Raw genomic sequence first — 20,905 nt, 5'->3', positions numbered from 1 at the left:
TCGCCGGCTTCTTCGGCCTTCACGACCTCCTCTCACCGGGCTGGGAGACAGTCGCGACGGCGGCCTTGAACGCCTGGCCCGCCGCCCACCTTCCACTGGTCGTGCCTCTTCACCGGGGACGCCATCCATCCCGGCCAAAACCTCTGCTAACGAGCCTGCACCATGTGCAGCCCGGTAAGCCTGCAACAGGGCCACCAACGATTCCTGGGAAACTTCCATCACTCTCGAAATTCAGGAACAGGTAAGTATAAAATTCAGAAGAATAATATCTATATATTTTTTTATTTTTTTTTAAAGGGGTCAGCAAAGAAAGACAGATGAAAATCTGAAAATCTGAAAGTCAGGATCCCTGCACTTCCAAGAGCTGACTGGTAAGTCCCCTCCCCTCACTGTCCTTATAACTGTCTTCCATCTTAGCAACTATGTATCCATATATCCCCCTCCCATCTCCTCTTCCTTTAAGACTCCTTATCCTAGCTGCAGTCATGTCCCCCCTTCCTTGTCAGTCCAGGGAGGTGTCTTTCTATGACACTTTAAAACCTGTACGTGGGGGTACTGTTTTACTCGGGAGACTTCGCTGAACACAAATATTAGTGTTTCAAAACAGTAAAACGTATCACAAACGGCACTTTCACTGATGATATTATTGCTGTGATACATTTTACATTTCTGATACACTATATTTGTGTTCAGCAAAGTCTCCTGAGTATAACAGTACCCCACATGTAGAGGTTTTATAGTGTTTGTGAAAGTAACAGGCTTGATTTTACTTTTTTTTTTTATTGAAATTTGTCAGATTGGTTAGGTTGCCTGAGAGCGTATGGTAGCCCAGGAATGAGAATTACCCCCATGATGGCATACCATTTGCAAAAGAAGACAACCCAAGGTGTATTGCAAATGGGGTATGTTCAGCCTTTTTAGTAGCCACTTAGTCACAAACACTGGTCAAAGTTAGTGTTTTTTGCATTTTTAACACACAAACAAATATAAATGCTAACTTTGGCCAGTGTTTGTGACTAGGTGGCTACTTAAAAAGACTGGACATACCCCATATTGAATACCCTGGGTTGTCTACTTTAAAAAAATATGTACATGTGAGGTGTGATTCTGGGATTTATGACAGATAACGGTGTTACAATGTCACTATTGCTAAATGTAAAATATATATATATATATTGAAACAGCAATTTCCTACTTGTATTTATAGGCCTATAACTTGCAATAAAGCATGTAAACACTGTTTTTAAACTCGGGACAACATTTTGAATCTATTCAGCAGTTTTTTTCATTAGCTTTTGTAGATAAGAAAAAGATTTTTCAAGTAAAAACATGTTTTTTTTTCAATTTTTCACCATATTTTTTTTTTTTTTTAAGTAAAATATATGACATGATACAAATAATGGTACGTAAAGAAAGCCCTTCTTGTATGGGAACAGTAAATGAGAGAGAGGAAAATTACAGCTAAACACAAACACCACAAAAGTGTCAAAACTGCTCTGGTCCTTAACGTACAACATCGCAAAAACAGGCCGGTCCTTAAGGGGTTAACCTACTTAGTGCTTTCACTCTCTGCATTGTTTGTCTGTGTAATTTATGTACAGTCTAATGTCTGAAACAATCATCTTTGTTTGTTGCTAGGGCTCAGTCAATGCAGTTTCACTGTCAACACAGCTACCATTTCCAGTCTCCTTTTGTTAATAGCAGACCAGAAGAATAGGCTTGTATCCTAGCAACTCAGTTTTCAAGAGAAAGTCCCTTTAGCCACTTTGTTAAAAAAGCAGGAATAGGAGGTTAAGCAAGTGCCATTTTTTAAACAATTTTCAGAACTTTACTTCTATGAAACAGGACCTACCAGAAACATCAATGTCTGATTTTTCTTTCTAAGAGGTAAGTGACAGAAGTGAAAGTTTAACTTGATAATTCAATATCATTAGCCTGTTGATTAGTTCATTTATTATTAGAGTGTGTGAAGTCTGCCAGTGAATGCCAAGAACCAGTAAGACACTGCTTGTACTTTTGCTTTTCACGGCACTTGACACTTTTAATTCTATTTTAAACTATATAAAAATGACTGTTTTCCATATTTAATAAAGGGTTATTCTGTAGAGAAAAAATTGTGGAGAACCGACAAAGAGATTCGAAATTTTAGAATAAAATAAGACACTCAAATAAATTAATTCCATCTGACTAAATAATACCAATACAAGGTTATTCACTAAGATCTTGATTTAATCAACTTTTCCAAATGACCCCATGCTATTAGATAAACATTTTTTTTTTAAATTACGTTTTTACTTGAATTCCTATAGACTTTAATAATAACTCTTGTAGATAAATAAATAGGGATTGTTTTGAAAGCAATAAAGTTTTGTCTTTTTAAATATTTTATTAAATATAAATATAGACATATAAAAACGTGATAATCCATTATACTAATGCATAGCACAGTTTATAAGATTAAAGTATATTCTTGCAATATCAATACAATAGAATAAAACATAATCACTTGAACAAGTCAACCTCTCAGACTTGACCAAATGGAGCAGTGCCTCTGCATCAAAAATTCTCTCCTTTGTGTCCTAATATTAATCGGTACACTTATTTATACCTTAGATTTTTAATTCAGTCATGTTATGACCTACCTTAACTTGGCAAAGATACGAGTCCATGAGCATTAAATGACATAGCCTTGACATATTAATTTCACATGGGAACATCTTAATCAGTCTATTGTCATGACCTAGACATCTTATCTATGTTTGGAATTCAACTTAAGGTCGGACATGACGTAGGCAATGCCCTGACTTGGTATCACACTAACCTAGGACAAGATGGCGTTTTAAAGGGACACTCCAGGCACCCAGACCACTTCTGCCCATTGGAGTGGTCTGGGTGCCAACTCCCACTACCCTTAACCCTGCAAGGTAATTATTGCAGTTTTCATAAACTGCAATAATTACCTTGCAGGGTTAAGTCCTTCCCTTGTGGCTGTCTACTAGACAGCCACTAGAGGGCACTTCCTGGTCCATAGCACAAGTTTTTTTCAATGCTTTCCTATGGACGTGCCGCGCATGCGCATTAGGTCTCCCCAGCCGGCAGGCGTGATCAGTCTCCCCCGCTGGCTGACGTGATGAAGGGGAGGACCGGCGGCGGAGGAAGAAGCAGCGACGAGGGACATCGTCATTGCCTTTGGTAAGTGACTGAAGGGGTTTTCACCCCTTCAGCAACCGGGGATGGGAGGTGGAAGAGAGAGGGGACCTGCAGTGCCAGGAAAACGGATTGTTTTCCTGGCACTGGAGAGTCCCTTTAAAGTTCAAACATCATATTCACCGACCATGGGTAAGTGGTCATTTATTAAAGAAACATTCTATGAGAATAAATATGTTCCATTTCTAACAACTGGTCAGTTTGCAAAATCTCTTAAAGACAAAGTACACAGTTTAAGAAATACAACTTTTAATTCTTGATACCTGTAATATTTGTATGTGCGTGTAACACCGCCATCTAAATTTACTTTTATTTGATTCTTCTTTTCAAGACTGAAAAATTAATGAAAGCAATAATAGTTTTTACTCTGACACTGGCTCATTGCAAGAGTTGAATCATGGGAAAATATATTTCTTATATTATATGCACTGTTTGTGACTGTTTAACAGTTGCTAAGGACAGGTGCTGTCTGAGGACGATAGAGCTGTGGTTCATTCTTGCACTTCTTCCTTATAAGTCGTCAGCTCCATTTTTCTTTATAAGTTTAACATTTTTGAAGTAAAAACAGCCACTTTTTTAAATACCGTATTTTTCGCTCCATAAGACGCACTTTTTTTCCCCTCAAAAGTGAGGGGAAATGTCTGTGCGTCTTATGGAGCGAATATGAAGCTTTACTTACCTGTCTTGCAGCGTTGGCCGGCAGCACAGGGCGCACCGCGGTAGTGGAACTTGAATTTCATGTTCCGGTTTCCGGCGGGACTGAAAGGAAGTGTGCACAAGCTGAGTGCGCACTTCCTTTCAGTCCCACCAGAAACCGGAACATGAAATTCAAGTTCCACTACCGCGGTGCGCCCTGTGCTTCCGGCCAACGCTGCAAGACAGGTAAGTAATTATAGGACAAGGGGAGGGGGACAGTATGGGAGGGGGATGAAGTCTATGGGGAGGGAGGGGGATGAAGTCTATGGGGAGGGGTGGGGAGATTGAAGTCTATGAGGAGGGGGGGAGATTGAAGTCTATGGGGGGGGGGAGATTGAAGTCTATGGGGAGGGGGGGGAGATTAAAGTCTATGGGGAGGGGGGGGAGATTGAAGTCTATGGGGAGGGGGGGAGATTGAAGTCTATGGGGAGGGGGGGAGATTGAAGTCTATTGAGAGGGGGGGAGATTGAAGTCTATGGGGAGGGGGGGAGATTGAAGTCTATGGGGAGGGGGGGGGAGATTGAAGTCTATGGGGAGGGGGGGGAGATTGAAGTCTATGGGGAGGGGGGGGAGATTGAAGTCTATGGGGAGGGGGGGAGATTGAAGTCTATGGGGAGGGGGGAAGATTGAAGTCTATGGGGAGGGGGGGGAGATTGAAGTCTATGGGGAGGGGGGGGAGATTGAAGTCTATGGGGAGGGGGGGAGATTGAAGTCTATGGGGAGGGGGGGAGATTGAAGTCTATGGGGAGGGGGGGGAGATTGAAGTCTATGGGGAGGGGGGGAGATTGAAGTCTATGGGGAGCGGGGGGAGATTGAAGTCTATGGGGAGGGGGGGAGATTGAAGACTATGGGGAGGGGGGGGATTGAAGTCTATGGGGAGGGGGGGAGATTGAAGTCTATGGGGAGGGGGGGAGATTGACGTCTATGGGGAGGGGGGGGAGATGACGTCTATGGGGAGGGGGGGGAGATGAAGACTATGGGAGAGAGGAGAGGACTATGGAAGGGGGGGGACACTATGGGACACTGTGCGTCTTATGGTGAGGTGCGTCTTATGGAGCGAAAAATACGGTAACTCCCTGTGATGCTAATAAAGCAATACTGTAACTATTTAATGCCTATTTTCTAAAACAGTGAATTGTGGTGATTAAATTATTCTTGAGCTGGAAAATCTTTCCAATTCATTTATTTTGACCTATATTTTGCACTTAGGTTGTCAACTCACCACACCTCTATGTCTAGTGATTAGATGTCATCATTTATAAATAAACAAGACACAGCACCAAGATGTGTTTAGGCATTGTTTGACAATAAAAAAGTTACATTCCAAATTTCTTAATGCTTATTAGTGCTAAGAGAAATGAAAGAGAAAGTGGTGCATATATAAACGTATGCAGCTGGTATATACAAGGGATATTAATTTACCCCTCACTTGCTTTGTTGTGAGGCCAGATTTCTGTCTACAGTGCATGCAGATGTAGAATTTGTAGGTACAATAAACAAATCTTTGTTGTCTGCTCTGCGATCTAGAGTGAGCAAAAGAAAATGTAATGCAGTTACCACGTTGTAAAATAAAAAGCATATCAAAACATATCTAAAAAGGAGAAAAAACATACATTTGTATTAAGGGGAGCATCTCTAGCAGATAGGTACCCAAAGGCGCCTTTTCTGCCTATTTGCTATGCCATGATAAATGTACCTTGTAGTGAATGCTTGTAATTATTTTTGCTTATTTCAAATATGTTGAATCAATACGAAAGCGTACTGCATTAATTTTACTCACGAATCAAAATGCCATTTTTTTTCCAAACAGGCGATTTAAATTATAAAACAAAAATGTCTGACACTATTAAATGCCACCATGAAAATGAACATCAGTGTTTTTTTAGAAGGCAAATGGAATTTATTGCAAATGAAAATTTGGCAAATGAACGGAGTGAAAGTTTTGTGAAACCAAGACTTGTACCAGAACATGATATTTGGCGGAAACCACCCCCTGATTTTAGTGTTAAGCTTTATACGTCTTTGAATTTGCCGAAGAAACCAAAGGAACGTGAAAAAAGAGTGAAAAAAAATAACAAAAATAAAACTGAGATTTATAATCAAGTCAATACACTACAATCAGTTGACCGTCTTCCTAGAATAATGGACAAAGAGTCTTCCAAATTCCTAACACGATTTAAAAACATTGGAGAATTTGAGGCTAACATGTGGTATGTCAAATGTGGCATGTACCCCAAAGAACAATTCAAAGACTCAAAGCCTCATGATTTCAGACAGGTACGTAACAAGAAAGGATCTGTTACATCAGCATTTCAAGAATGCAAAAAAACACATCAAATGTGGGAAAGTTAATGTGTCTGTTTACCAACTGTGGCATGAAAAAGAGGTCCGGGAGTCTCCCTCATTTTTCTAACGGCTCCCTGATGCCCGCAATCTATGTATGTCAGATTGTTTGTGATTTCTGAGATATTGTATATGATTTGTGGGCCATCCGATGGGTATTATTGCTGAACAGGCGCCTGGTTGGGTGCCGTGGCACTTTTAGAGCTTTAGAGCATGATCAGTTCCTTGCAGTATTGGTCGGCTGGGAGGAAGTGACAGACAATCACTTCCTCCTAGCTTCAAACAGAGCACTGCATGGGAGGGAGAAGGAGCCTAGAGGCGGTGGTGTCACCTCAGGCAACATAGGGAGGAGAGGCAGGAGTGAGTTGCTGCACCAGGATCCCAAGCAAGCCACCTTCCTGGACACAAAAGGTAAGCTAACAGGAGGGTTTCTGCAACTATAACAATTGAACATGTACAGTTGTGCTCAAAAGTTTGCATACCCCAGCAGAAATTGTGAAATTTTGGCATTGACTTTGAAAATATGACTGATCATGCCAAAAAAAAATTATTTTATTGAAGGATAGTGATCATATGAAGCCATTTATTATCACATAGTTGTTTGGCTCCTTTTTAAATCATAATGATAACAGAACTCACCCAAATTGCCCTGATCAAAAGTTTGCATACCCTTGAATGTTTGATCTTGTTACAGACACACAAGGTGACACACAGATGTTAAAATGGCAATTAAAGGTTCATTTCCCACACCTGTGGCTTTTTAAATTGCAATTTTGAACACCTGTTCTAAAGAAGGATAGCAATACCAGGGTACTCTCTATATAGAAAAGACAGGGAAGGCAAGAAAGGGGTGGCCCTGTATGTGAAGGATAGCATACAATTTAGCCTAATAAAAGTTAGTGAGGCGAACATAGAGTCTGTTTGGGTTACGTTAGAATTTGGTGTAATTTTAGTGTAGGTGTGACTTATAGGCCCCCAGGACAAATAGAACAGTTAGATAATCTACTAGTTGAGGAAATAGCTAAAATGACAATGAAGGGCGAAGTTATCATCATGGGTGACTTTAATCTTTTCTGATCTGAACTTGAAAACCAAAATAGCTGCTTGTGCCAGGAGCACACATATCCTGAACTCCCTACTGGGATTCTTTTTAAAATAAGTCGTTGAGGAGCCAACTCATAAAGAGGCCATACTAGATGTAGCGTTAACAAATGGAGATTTGGTATCAGATACTACTAATATTAAGTTTAGGATTGAGTGATCATCAGTCAGTGTAGTTTAATAAAACAGTGACTGAGTCACACCATACAAAAGCAAAAGTTTTAGACTTTAGAAAAACAGACTTTTCTAAAATTAGAATATGTGTAAAGGAGTCATTATCAGACTGGAGCAGTTTAAATGGAGTCCAAGAGAAATTGGATTATTTAAAAGTTGCACTGCTGAAGGCAACAGAAATTTGCATTAGGCTTGTCAGTAAAAGCAAAAAACGTAAGAAACCACTGTGGTACTCCGCAGATGTGGCCAAAATAGTAAAAAACTAAAAGTTAGCATTTAGTAATTATAAAAAATCTCAGAGTGATGAAGATAGACAGATCTATAAGATTAGGCAGAAAGAGGCTAAGCAAGTTATAAGAACTTCCAAATCACACACGAAAGAGAAAATAGCACAGTCAGTAAAAAAAGGGGACAAAACATTATTTACCGTATATACTCGAGTATAAGCCGAGTTTTTCAGCCCATTTTTTGGGCTGAAAAACCCCAACTCGGCTTATACTCGAGTCAGAGTCTGTATTATGGCAATTTGCATTGCCATAATACAGACTGGGGGGAGAGGGGGGCTGGCAGAGCTGTAACTTACCTCTCCTGCAGCTCCTGTCAGCTCTCTCCTCCTCTGCGCCGTCCGGTCAGCACCTCGGTCAGCTCCCAGTGTAAGTCTCGCGAGAGCCGCGGCTCTCGCGAGACTTACAATGTGAGCTGACAGAAGAGCAGAACGGACGGCGCAGAGGAGGAGAGAGCTGACAGGAGCTGCAGAACAGGTAAGTTACAGCTCTGCCAGCCCCCCTCTCCCCCCCACTGAACTGCCACTGGACCACCAGGGAAGGAGAGCCCCCCTCCCTGCCATGTATCAAGCAGGGAGGGGGGACGAAAAAAAAAATATAAATAAAATAAGAAGAAATAAATAATAATAAAAAAAATAGTAATAAAAAAAAAAGGGGTATAAGGACCATAATGGGAGGGGGGGGGGGGTATAAGGACCACTATGGGAGGGTGGGGGTGGGTTAAGGACCACTATGGGAGGGAGGGGGGTATAAGGACCACTATGGGAGGGAGGGGGGGGATAAGGGGGGGGGATAAGGACCACTATGGGAGGGAGGGGGGTATAAGGACCACTATGGGAGGGAGGGGGGGATAAGGACCACTATGGGAGGGAGGGGGGGATAAGGACCACTATGGGAGGGAGGGGGGGGATAAGGACCACTATGGGAGGGAGGGGGGGATAAGGACCACTATGGGAGGGAGGGGGGGATAAGGACCACTATGGGAGGGAGGGGGGGGATAAGGACCACTATGGGAGGGAGGGGGGGATAAGGACAACTATGGGAGGGAGGGGGGGGATAAGGACCACTATGGGAGGGAGGGGGGATAAGGACCACTATGGGAGGGAGGGGGGGATAAGGACCACTATGGGAGGGAGGGGGGGGATAAGGACCACTATGGGAGGGAGGGGGGGGATAAGGACCACTATGGGTGGAAGGGGGTGGGATAAGGACCACTATGGGAGGGAGGGGGGTATATGGACCACTATGGGAGGCATGGGGGGGATAAGGAACACTATGGGAGGGAGAAGGGGGATAAGGACCACTATGGGAGGGAGGGGGTGGGATAAGGACCACTATGGGAGGGGAGGGGGAAGTAAGGACCACTAGGGGAGGCGAGGGTAAGGACCACTAGGGGAGGGGTGAGTCAGGACCACTGGGGGGGGGGGGGTGAAGGAACACGGGGGTGGGGAGGTAAGGACCACTGAGGGAGGAGGAGGGGAAGTCAGGACATATGGGGGGGAGGGGGCGGCAAAAAATGTTTTGCCTACGGCGGCAAATATCCTTGCACCGGCCCTGCACACACTGCATTCACACACTGCATTCATACACACACACACTGCATTCATGCACACACACACTGCACTCATACACACACACACGCACACACTGCATTCATTATACACACACTGTAAATAAATATTCAATTAATATATTTTTTTTAGGATCTAATTTTATTTAGAAATTTACCAGTAGCTGCTGCATTTCCCACCCTAGTCTTATACTCGAGTCAATAAGTTTTCCCAGTTTTTTGGGATAAAATTAGGGGCCTCGGCTTATATTCGGGTCGGCTTATACTCGAGTATATACGGTAGATACATAAATGAGAAAAGGAAAGTAAAACAAGGATTAGTTTGATTAAAAACAAAAGCAGGAAGGTATGTAGAAGAGGATAAAGGTCTAGCTGACTGCATCAATTAATATTTTTGTTCAGTATTTACAGATGAAAATGAAGGTAACTGGCCTCAGTTAGGAAAAAAGACAAATTAGTAATTTGTTACATGTGAGTTTACAGAAGAAGAGATTCTATTTCAACTGTCAAAAGTAAAGACAGCTAAGTCAATTGGGCCTGGTGGAATACACCCAAAGTTATTAAAAAAGCTTAGTAGTGTACTAGCAAAACCATTAATGGATTTACGGTATTTAAGCAATCATTGTTAACAGGAGTAGTTGCAGAAGATTGGAAGTTAGCAATGGTTAGCAACTATAGGCCAGTAAGCCTTACTTCAGTAGTGGGGAAAGTAATGGAAACCATGTTAAAGGATAGGATTGCTCAACATTTAAAATCACATGGATTTCAAGATCAGAGACAACATGGGTTTACTACAGGGAGATCATGGCAAACTAATCCTATTGATTTTTTTGATTGGGTAACTAAAATAATAGATCAGGGTGGTGCAGTAGACATTGCTTACCTAGATTTCAATAAGGCTTTTGACATTGTTGCACATAGAAGGCTTATCAATAAACTGCAATCTTTTGAATTCTAATATTGTTGAATGGGTAAGGCAGTGGCTGAGTGACATGCAACAGAGGGTTGTAGTCAATGGAGTATATTCGAAGCAAGGTCTTGTCACCAGTGGGGTACCTCAGGGATCTGTACTTGGATGCATTCTCTTTAATATTTTTATTAGTGATATTGCAGAAGGTCTTGATGTTAAGGTATGTCTTTTTGCTGATGATACTAAGATATGTAACAGGGTTGATGTTTCTGGAGGGATAAGCCAAATGGCTAATGATTTAGGTAAACTAGAAAAATGGTCAGAGTTTTGGCAGCAGAAATGTAATATGGATAAGTGCTAGATAATGCATCTTGGACGTAAAAATCCAAGGGAGGGCAGAGTACATAATATATGATAGTGTCATGCCTTAATTATAATATCCTCTTACTTCCTGGTTCCACGGAGTCTAGCCACACCTCTTTATGACACGGTCTCCCTATTTAATCTGACCGCACCAGCTGATCGACGCTGGATTATTGAACTACGTTCCGTACTCACGAACCGGCTGCAACATCGTTGTGAAAGCCCTCTATTACCGGACCGGACTGGAAGACTTCAAGTTCCCTTCACCTTTCCTCATCCACGACTAAAGCTGAACTCTCTCCATTCAGGATAAACCGCCTCTGAGGAGATCTCGGGAACCAGTGTTCTATGTGCCGGAAGCTAAGTAAAACCTCTGTGATAAGCGTTGCATCTCAAAGCTGTTATTTCCTGTCTCCAAAGTCCTTCGTTAAAACAAACCCGTTACAGCTAACTTCAACTCATACTTTGTCTCAGTTAGCTGCATCTGTCTTACTTCAGTTAAAGTCTATGGAACAGCTATTGTAACTTCTTATCACCTAATTAATTAATACTACTAAAGGACTCTTTCTGATTCAGTCACCGTTTACTACTTAAAGCTACAGTGCATATAATTGTGGACTTCAGTTATCGTTTACTACTTAAAGCTACAGTGCATATAATTGTGGACTTCAGTTATCGTTTACTACTTAAAGCTACAGTGCATATAATTGTGGACTTCAGTTATCGTTTACTACTTAAAGCTACAGTGCATATAATTGTGGACTTCAGTTATCGTTTACTACTTAAAGCTACAGTGCATATAATTGTGGACTTCAGTTATCGTTTACTACTTAAAGCTACAGTACCTGTAAATTGGAATTAAAGTCAATACCTTTTACTTTTTATAATAAATATTCAAACTATAAGAAATCTGCAGTTGTGTTCCTTCATAACAAATGTTTAGACGTGACAGAATAATCCAGCCATTGTAATGGATCCAGCAGATTTCGATTCTACTATAACTACGCTGAATCAAAGAGTTGATACACTAGCCCAAGGTGTGCAAGACCTGCAAGTTACTAACGAAAGAATTCTCACTTATGTCAGAGATCTACAAACTCATACTCCTCATACCATTCTGCACTCGGCTAGTGATCCTGCTCTATGTAACCCAGAAAAGTTCTCTGGAGATCGTTCAAAATACAGGGAGTTCCTCAAGACCTGCAAATTATTAATTGCCTTGAAACCTCGATCCTATCCTACAGAAAGAACTAAAGTTTGTTCGGTTATTTCCTTTCTAAGAGGTGAACCTATGTCATGGGCCCATTCCTTTCTGGAAAACGATGACCCCATCTTAGACTCACTGGATGAATTTTTTGAAGCCATGTCTCTTCTCTATGAAGATCCTAACAAACAAGCTACAGCTGGTTTAACAATCAGAACACTACAGCAAAGAAATAGACCCGTTGAAGATTACATTTCTGAATTTAAAAGATGGGCTGTAGAAACGCAATGGAATGACATCACATTGCGCAACCAATTTCGAATTGGGTTATCTGAAGCTGTAAAAGACGAACTATCTAGAACAGAACTCCCTACTACTTTGAACGCTCTAATTCACTTATCAATCAGCATTGACAGAAGATTAAGAGAAAGAAAGGCAGAAAAAGCCCTTTTTCATTCTAAAGACCGAAAACCTTTTACTCCCTCAAAAGCTCCAGAAAAGACTTCCTTACCCAGTGAACCCATGGAAATATGGGTAATAAGAAGTCCTCTTACTCCTGCAGAGAAGAACCGAAGACGTCAATTAAACCTATGCATGTATTGTGCCTCTCAAGATCATCTGGTTTCTGATTGTCCCTTATTAAAACGGACAAAGGCCGGTAGACAAGCCTATACCTCTGCTATCTTCAGTGCACTCCCCTCAACACCGACCACTCCGTTCACACCTATATCCCTTGTAATACAGTGGGATAAGGTGAGAATTGTTACTGAAGCTATCATAGATTCAGGTGCAAATGGGGTATTCATCGATTCAACTTTTATAACAAAGAATAAAATTCCTTGTGTTCGAAAAGCCATTTCTGTTCCTATTAAAGTGATTGACGGCTCCTTTATCTCCTCGGGACCGATTCTTCATGAAACCATCCCTCTAAAGGTAACCACCAATCATATTCATACTGAATTTCTAGTATTTGATGTTATTCCATCACCTCTCTATCCCGTTATAATAGGGATCAACTGGTTAAGGAACCACAACCCTCAAATTTCATGGTCTCCTTTCTCTATCACCTTTAACTCACATTATTGTAAAGAAACATGTTTACAGCAAATTCCTATTCTTCAGATCACCAAAGAACCAACCATACCTTCTTGTTATTCAGACTTTTCAGATGTCTTCAGTAAAAAAGAAGCTGAAACACTCCCACCTCATCGTTCCTACGATTGTCCTATAGACCTCATACCTGGTGCCCCAGTACCTTTTTGGGCACATCTACCCTCTCTCTGAGGCTGAATTACAAATTCTCAAAGAATATCTAGATGAAAATCTACGGAAAGGGTTCATTAGACCCTCTAGTTCACCTGCTGCCTCAAGTATGTTTTTTGTAAGAAACAAAGACCAGACTATACGTCCTATCATTGATTACAGAGCTTTAAACAAAATAACAGTTAAAAATCGTTATCCTCTTCCCCTCATCAATGAACTGGTTGAACGATTGAAAACTGCTACCATTTACACTAAGCTTGACCTTCGCGGGGCATATAATCTCATCAGGATAAAGGCTAATGATGAATGGAAAACTGCTTTCCGAACAAGATATGGCCTCTTCGAATATCTGGTGATGCCTTTTGGCCTCTGCAACGCCCCTGCAACTTTTCAACATTTCATAAATGATATCTTTAGAGACCTATTGGACGTCTGTGTCATCATTTATTTAGATGATATTCTCATATACTCCAACACTCCTGAGGAACATAGAAAACATGTCAGACGGGTGTTATCAAGACTCAGAACTCACAAATTATTCGCTAAACCCGAAAAATGTATTTTTCACGTCAAAGAAATAACCTTCTTAGGTTATGTCATCTCCCCTCATTCAATAGGTATGGATAATGCAAAAGTCGATTGTATCATCAACTGGCCTGTTCCCTCTACAGTAAAAGAATTACAGCGATTTCTAGGGTTCGCCAACTTCTACAGAAAATTTATTAAAAACTACTCTGAGATAGCTCACCCACTCAATCAACTTAACAGTAAAAAACATCCCTTCAATTGGAACGAGAAGGCTCAAACTGCCTTCACTGAATTAAAGAGAAAGTTTACAACAGCTCCTATTCTTCAACTTCCAAATCCTTCATATCTTTATGTCCTTGAAACGGATGCTTCGGAAATTGCAATTGGAGCTGTCCTCTCTCAACACAAAACTCCTCAAGAACCTCTTCATCCTGTCGCCTTCTTCTCACGATCATTGTCTCCTGCCGAAAAGAATTATCCTACAGGAGAAAAAGAATTATTAAGTATCAAAGTGGCTTTAGAAACCTGGAGACACCTTCTTGAAGGCGCTCAGAACTCTTTAATCATTTATACTGACCATAAAAATCTCGAATATCTTCACTCCAATAAAACACTGTCTGCTCGACAAGTAAGATGGAATCTCTTTTTTTCCCGGTTCAACTTCCAAATCGTCTTTAGACCTGGGTCTAGAAACAAAAAGGCTGATGCCCTTTCCAGGATCCATAAAGACACTAAAATTGAACCTCCTTCGCCTAAAGTCATTGGAATCTTATCTTCTCTTATTGATGACATTAAAGATCTCAGTGAAGATGCTCTCGAACTTCCTAAATCAATTAAATTATCCAAGAAAAACGGTCTCTACTATTTCAAAGACCGGATTTACGTACCTCCCTCTTTCAGAACTAAAGTACTCGAATTTATTCATGATTCTCCTCTGGCAGGTCATCCAGGTATAAAAAAGACCCTTGAATTGTCTAAAAGATACTATTGGTGGCCTCGTCAAGACCAAACTATTGAATCTTATGTCAAATCTTGTTCTGTATGCCAAAGATCAAAACATGTCCATCATCAACCATTTGGTCAATTATTGAATTTACCAATTCCTGAACGACCTTGGCAATCCATTTCTATGGATTTCTTGGTAGAATTACCTCCTTCTCATCATCATACCACCATTTTAGTGGTAGTAGACCGCTTCACAAAAATGTCTCATTTCATTCCTTTAAAGAAGTTACCCTCATCCTCTGAACTTTCGAAAATATTTCTTGACAACATAGTTAAACTTCACGGACTGCCAGATGAAATCATTTCAGACCGAGGAACTCAATTTACCTCCAAATTCTGGAATGCATTATGTGCCACTCTTCATATCCAACGTAAACTATCATCTGCATATCATCCTCAAACAGATGGACAAACTGAAAGAGTCAACCAATGCTTAGAACAATATCTACGATGTTATTGCTCTCACTTACAAGACGATTGGATAACTTGGTTACCGATGGCAGAATTCGCATACAATAACTCCTTTCATACCAGCAGTAAAATGACTCCATTTCTATCCAATTATGGATTTCATCCTTCCTCATTTCCTGCTCAGACAGTTTCTTCATCTAATCTCTCCGATTCGAATCAAATCTCTCATATGTCCTCTTTATTCAAGAAATTGCATGAGAATCTAGAATTGGCCTCCTCCAATCAAAAGAAGTTTTTTGATACAAAAAGACAACCTTCACCTTCTTATCAAATCGGTGATCTTGTCTGGCTTTCCTCAAAGAACATCTCTACAAATCGTCCATCAAAGAAGCTAAGTTCTCTTTTTCTTGGTCCTTTTCCAATAATATCGGTTATCAACCGTAATGTTGTTAAATTGAAACTTCCACCAACTTTAAAGCTACATCCTGTTTTTCATGTGTCCTTGTTGAAGCCTCATCATCCTGACCCTTTCCAAAGAAATGTCACTACTTCTCCTGATCCCATATTGGTCCAGGGTGAAGAAGAATACGAAATTCAAAGTATACTGGATTCAAGGATCCATCGTGGCTCCTTACAATACCTCATCAGATGGAAAGGATATGGAATTGATGAAGATACATGGGAAAACTCCTCTGTCGTTCATGCTGACAAATTAATTTCCAAATTTCACAAACGTTACCCTTCCAAGCCAAGTCAATAGCACCCAGAGGTTGCTCATTAAGGAGGGGATACTGTCATGCCTTAATTATAATATCCTCTTACTTCCTGGTTCCACGGAGTCTAGCCACACCTCTTTATGACACGGTCTCCCTATTTAATCTGACCGCACCAGCTGATCGACGCTGGATTATTGAACTACGTTCCGTACTCACGAACCGGCTGCAACATCGTTGTGAAAGCCCTCTATTACCGGACCGGACTGGAAGACTTCAAGTTCCCTTCACCTTTCCTCATCCACGACTAAAGCTGAACTCTCTCCATTCAGGATAAACCGCCTCTGAGGAAATCTCGGGAACCAGTGTTCTATGTGCCGGAAGCTAAGTAAAACCTCTGTGATAAGCGTTGCATCTCAAAGCTGTTATTTCCTGTCTCCAAAGTCCTTCGTTAAAACAAACCCGTTACAGCTAACTTCAACTCATACTTTGTCTCAGTTAGCTGCATCTGTCTTACTTCAGTTAAAGTCTATGGAACAGCTATTGTAACTTCTTATCACCTAATTAATTAATACTACTAAAGGACTCTTTCTGATTCAGTCACCGTTTACTACTTAAAGCTACAGTGCATATAATTGTGGACTTCAGTTATCGTTTACTACTTAAAGCTACAGTGCATATAATTGTGGACTTCAGTTATCGTTTACTACTTAAAGCTACAGTGCATATAATTGTGGACTTCAGTTATCGTTTACTACTTAAAGCTACAGTGCATATAATTGTGGACTTCAGTTATCGTTTACTACTTAAAGCTACAGTACCTGTAAATTGGAATTAAAGTCAATACCTTTTACTTTTTATAATAAATATTCAAACTATAAGAAATCTGCAGTTGTGTTCCTTCATAACAAATGTTTAGACGTGACAGAGTCCTAACCTCAACATCTAACGAAAGGGATTTAGGGGTAATTATTTCAGATGACTTAAAGGTAGGCAGACAATGTAACAGAGCAGCAGGAAATGCTAGCAGAATGCTTGGCTGTATACAGAGAGGTATTAGCAGTAGAAAGAGGGAAGTGCTCATGCCATTGTACAGAACACTGGTGAGACCTCACATGGAGTATTGTACACGGTATTGGAGACCGTATCTCCAGAAGGATATTGATACTTTAGAGAGAGTTCAGAGAAGGGCTACTAAACTGGTTCATGGATTGCTGGATAAAACTTACAAGGAAAGGTTAAAGGATCTTAACATATATAGCTTGGAGGAAAGACAAGATGGGGGATATGACAAGAGGACATAGTCTTAAATTAGAGGGGCAAAGGTTTAAAAATAATATCAGGAAGTATTACTTTACTGAGAGGGTAGTGGATGCATGGAATGGCCTTCTTCACTGTGTAAACCACTTCAGCTGGGAGTTTAAGCATGTGTGTGATAGGAATAAGGCTATCCTAGATATAGGATAATGCCAGGGACTAATGAAAGTATTTATAACATTTGGCAGACTAGATGGACCAAGTGGTTCTGTTCTGCCATCACATTCTATGTTTCTATGAGTTGTTATGTTAAAGAGTGTTTTACACTTAGTAACAGTAGGCTAACTATGCAACAGTATGTCAATGCATGGTAAAAAAAAGGGTGCATGGTAACTGTTTCTTCTGTTGTTAAGGTGCTACCAATGACAGTTAGATAATGTGTGCAGCAATACCATATGATCAGAATGCGGAGAGAGGGCACCATTGGCAAGAGCAATGAATATGCTGTTGAAGAGAGGGACTTATTAGCTCTGCATTTTCACAAATAGAACAGGAGTATGGGTAGTTAGGCCAAGCCATTGAACGATTAATAGGTAACAGGTACATCCCAAGCACAAGAGCAATGCAAATTGCCTAAGTTATGGGCATGGAGGTCCCCTGTGCTTTCTTCTTGAACAAAATTGCTTATTACTGCAGCATTTCTTTTAACATTTATCCTATTGCTATCAAAGTAGTAAATTATATTTACTTCTTTGACTATACAAAACCTGGTCTGAGGCTTAGGTAAATGTTCACAAAACTATAAAAAAAACCTAAATATGTATACAGTTCGAAATACACTAGAGGGCGCCAGACACCAGTGACATAGAACAAATAACTATAAATAAATATACAATTACCAATCCTGCAACTCTCACATAAACAACTGTATGGATCTCAGATACAAAGCAAGGGAGAAAACAAAAACAAACTATAGAGTAATATGTATGGTTTATTACACAGAAAATAAATAAAAAGGACACACTCACAAAAGTAGTTGCATATATATAACAGAAATGTGTAAAATTGTCTCTACACACAATTAGGCTAAAATCTCACACCACACAACTTGTTTTTTGGTCAATATAAAGGAGGTCCGTTATCTGGGAGTGGGCCTCAGAGTGGAAGCATTCGCCAGGTACACACACGTGTTGGTTTTGGTTTTCACAAAACCATGAAAACAACTTCCACATGCTCCTGGTTTGCATCGGCTTCTGCACCTACCTTTAGAGGAGAACAACCCACTCTACTCTTCATGCCTCCGAATATTGTAAAAAAACTAGATTTTTAAATAAATTTTATATTTTAAAGCCTGTTGACCTATATGTATGAGTTATCACTTACACAGTGACATTCTTTCTTCTGTTTTGTTGTGGTCCGTGAAGTAAATATGAAGAGGGACAGTTTTCCACATTTATCTTTATAAATATAATAATACAAATAATAATAATTTGCTATTTTTATAGCGTGTTTTATTCCTGTGAGACTCAAAACACTTTACAAATAAACAAACGAAAAGACATAAAAGTTAGGAGTTTCTGAAGGTCAGATGAGCGGACTGAATGCCTGATGGAAGAGGTGCGTCTTAAGCTTTTTTAAAGAAGTCTTTTAGGACCATGCCTCACTGATTGCGCACGGTAAAGAGTTCCAGAAGGTAGGGGCAGCGTGGCTGAATGCCCTGGAACCTGAGCCTGTCTTTATTCTTGGCACTGACAGGAGGGATTTGCTGGCTGACCGAAGTGAACGGGTGTTAGGTGCTCTTTCAGGTACTGTGCGCCTTGATTGTTTAAGGCTTTGAAGGTCAGCAGGCCAATTTATAAATATGTTCTTTTTTACTCTAATGTGCTTAAATAATAAAGTGTCTGATTTTCTGTTTTTCACCAGTATGAAGTCGATATTCCTGATTTTGTTACAAGTTATTATCATGATCCTTTGAACTTAAAATTTAAATCTCAACATTTAAGCTGTGGTAAGTAAATATTTATACGTATAATAATGTATTCTATGTACTAATTACGCTTAGATAGTCTGTTGCAGCTTGGGAAATGATCCAGGATACAAGGTGTATATGGGTTTTCTTTGAACAAATTTAGATCAAAATAGTCAAACTGGAATCACAATTAACTTGGAGCATCTTTCTAGTTCAGCAATTTTGTCTTTAAAGGGCCACTCCACACCCACACAACACTTCAGCTTGCTGAAATACTTTGTGGGTGAGGAGTACCCTATTTTTACCCCAGTTTATAAAAGTGCTGATTTCAATAAAAAAAATAAAAAATCTGCATTTAAAAAATAAACTATGGAGCACCCCTCTGGCTGTCAGTCAAAGAGCCAGGGAGATTTGCTGCCTCCTTCCATTAGCTCCCCTGATCTAACAAAAGGGACAGGCATGCACTCAGAGCTGTATTTGCCATAAGGCAAACAAGGCATTTGCCTAGGGCAGCACTTTCAGGGGGGGCGGCAAAAAACACTGCCCTAAGTGCCCTGACAAATGCCTTGTTTGCTTCATATCCTGGAGGGCCCAAGAGGTGGCCAGCTGGCCACCCTAGGGCCCCCAAGGCGTTCAGCTTCTCATAGTGTAGGCAGGCGATGAGGGAGCGGAGTCCTCTGAGCTCTTCCTGCTCTGCTCCCTTGCACTCCCTTCTATGATGCCGGGAGCAAGAATATGACGTCACTCCGGCTCCAGCAGTGCATGATGGAGCAGAGCAAGAAGAGCTCAGTTCCCTCGCCGCCTCTATTGATCGCCTGCCCGTCCATCCAGCCAGTCGAGCCAGCAGAAGCCAGCAGCCCCAGCAAGGAGCCTGCCAGCCCAGCCAGTAGCCTCAGCAAGGAGCGCACCCAGCCAGCCCAGCATTAGTCAGGGACAGGATCCACTCTAATTCTCCCAAAGGGAGGCTGAGTGGATTAAAAAAAATAAAAAAAATAAAAAAACAATTGGTGAGTGTATGAGAAAGTGTGTGTGTGTGTGTGGCTGTCAGTGAATGTGTGAATCAGTGAGTGTGTGTGTGTGTCTGTCAGTGTGTGTGTGTGTGTGTGTGTCTGTCTGTCAGTGAGTGTGTGTGTGTCTGTCTGTCTGTCAGTGAGTGTGTGTGTGTGTGTGTCAGTGAGTGGGTCTTTCAGAGTGTGGGTTGTTTAAACAGTGTGTGTGCCAATGACTGTATGTGTGTGCCAATGACTGTGTATCTGTCAGTGAGTCTATGTCAGTGCATGTGTCAATGAGGGCGTGCACCTGTCAGTCAAAAAAGTGGCCTTGACTCAAAGTGGTGGGGCAAATTTAGATATGGAGTAGCCCGAATTTAGTTTTGCTTAGAGCAGCACAAATCCAGAATACACCACTGCACACTGTACTAGAGCGCACCTGCTCATCCCTCACAGACATCAAACCAGCATCTTGAGATTTTGAGACCTCACAACAGCTCCTTCACAGACCTCAAATCAGACGTTGATGTGCACAAGCCAGTGTGCACCTATGCACACAGATTTAGAGGTATTTATATATTGTTATTTAAAGTTTTTATGGAGTTTGCATTAATTAGAAACCAAGTTATAGTGTGGTGTGTGGTTAAAAATGTATTACAGATTAATGTTTCTCATACCATAAAGAGATAAATCCAGTGGTAACTTACATTTTATTACTTGCACTTGAAAAAGAATTCCAGTTATATGGTTTCTATATTCATTTGCTTATCTTTACTGTTTATGACAATATAGAGAATTTATGGCAGTCTCCTACATGGCTTCTTGAAAAGAATGCGTGCATTCTCTCTATAATTTAATATTCAGTCCTGGTCTTTAGTGGTCTATTCACTAAAAGATGATCCACTGATCTTCTCAGTG

General features: G+C 40.7%; 1 protein-coding gene across 2 annotated transcripts in view; it reads left to right on the top strand.

Moving 5' to 3' along the window:
• The first annotated feature begins 1,748 nt into the window (after nucleotides 1-1,748).
• Nucleotides 1,749-20,905, top strand: part of LOC134608104 (uncharacterized) — a 35,718-nt gene continuing 16,561 nt past the window's right edge. For both annotated transcript variants that reach the window (XR_010090714.1, XM_063450741.1), the window contains exons 1-3: nucleotides 1,749-1,887; nucleotides 5,714-6,180; nucleotides 18,953-19,037. Coding sequence is in view for 1 of the 2 variants with exons in the window: in XM_063450741.1 (XP_063306811.1) it covers nucleotides 5,737-6,180; nucleotides 18,953-19,037 (529 nt within the window). In the remaining variant the exon portion in view is untranslated. The remainder of the gene's footprint in view (nucleotides 1,888-5,713; nucleotides 6,181-18,952; nucleotides 19,038-20,905) is intronic.

The sequence above is a fragment of the Pelobates fuscus genome, chromosome 4, assembly GCF_036172605.1.
Source record: "Pelobates fuscus isolate aPelFus1 chromosome 4, aPelFus1.pri, whole genome shotgun sequence".
Lineage (NCBI taxonomy): Eukaryota > Metazoa > Chordata > Amphibia > Anura > Pelobatidae > Pelobates > Pelobates fuscus.
This window is presented reverse-complemented; position numbering and strand designations above follow the sequence as displayed.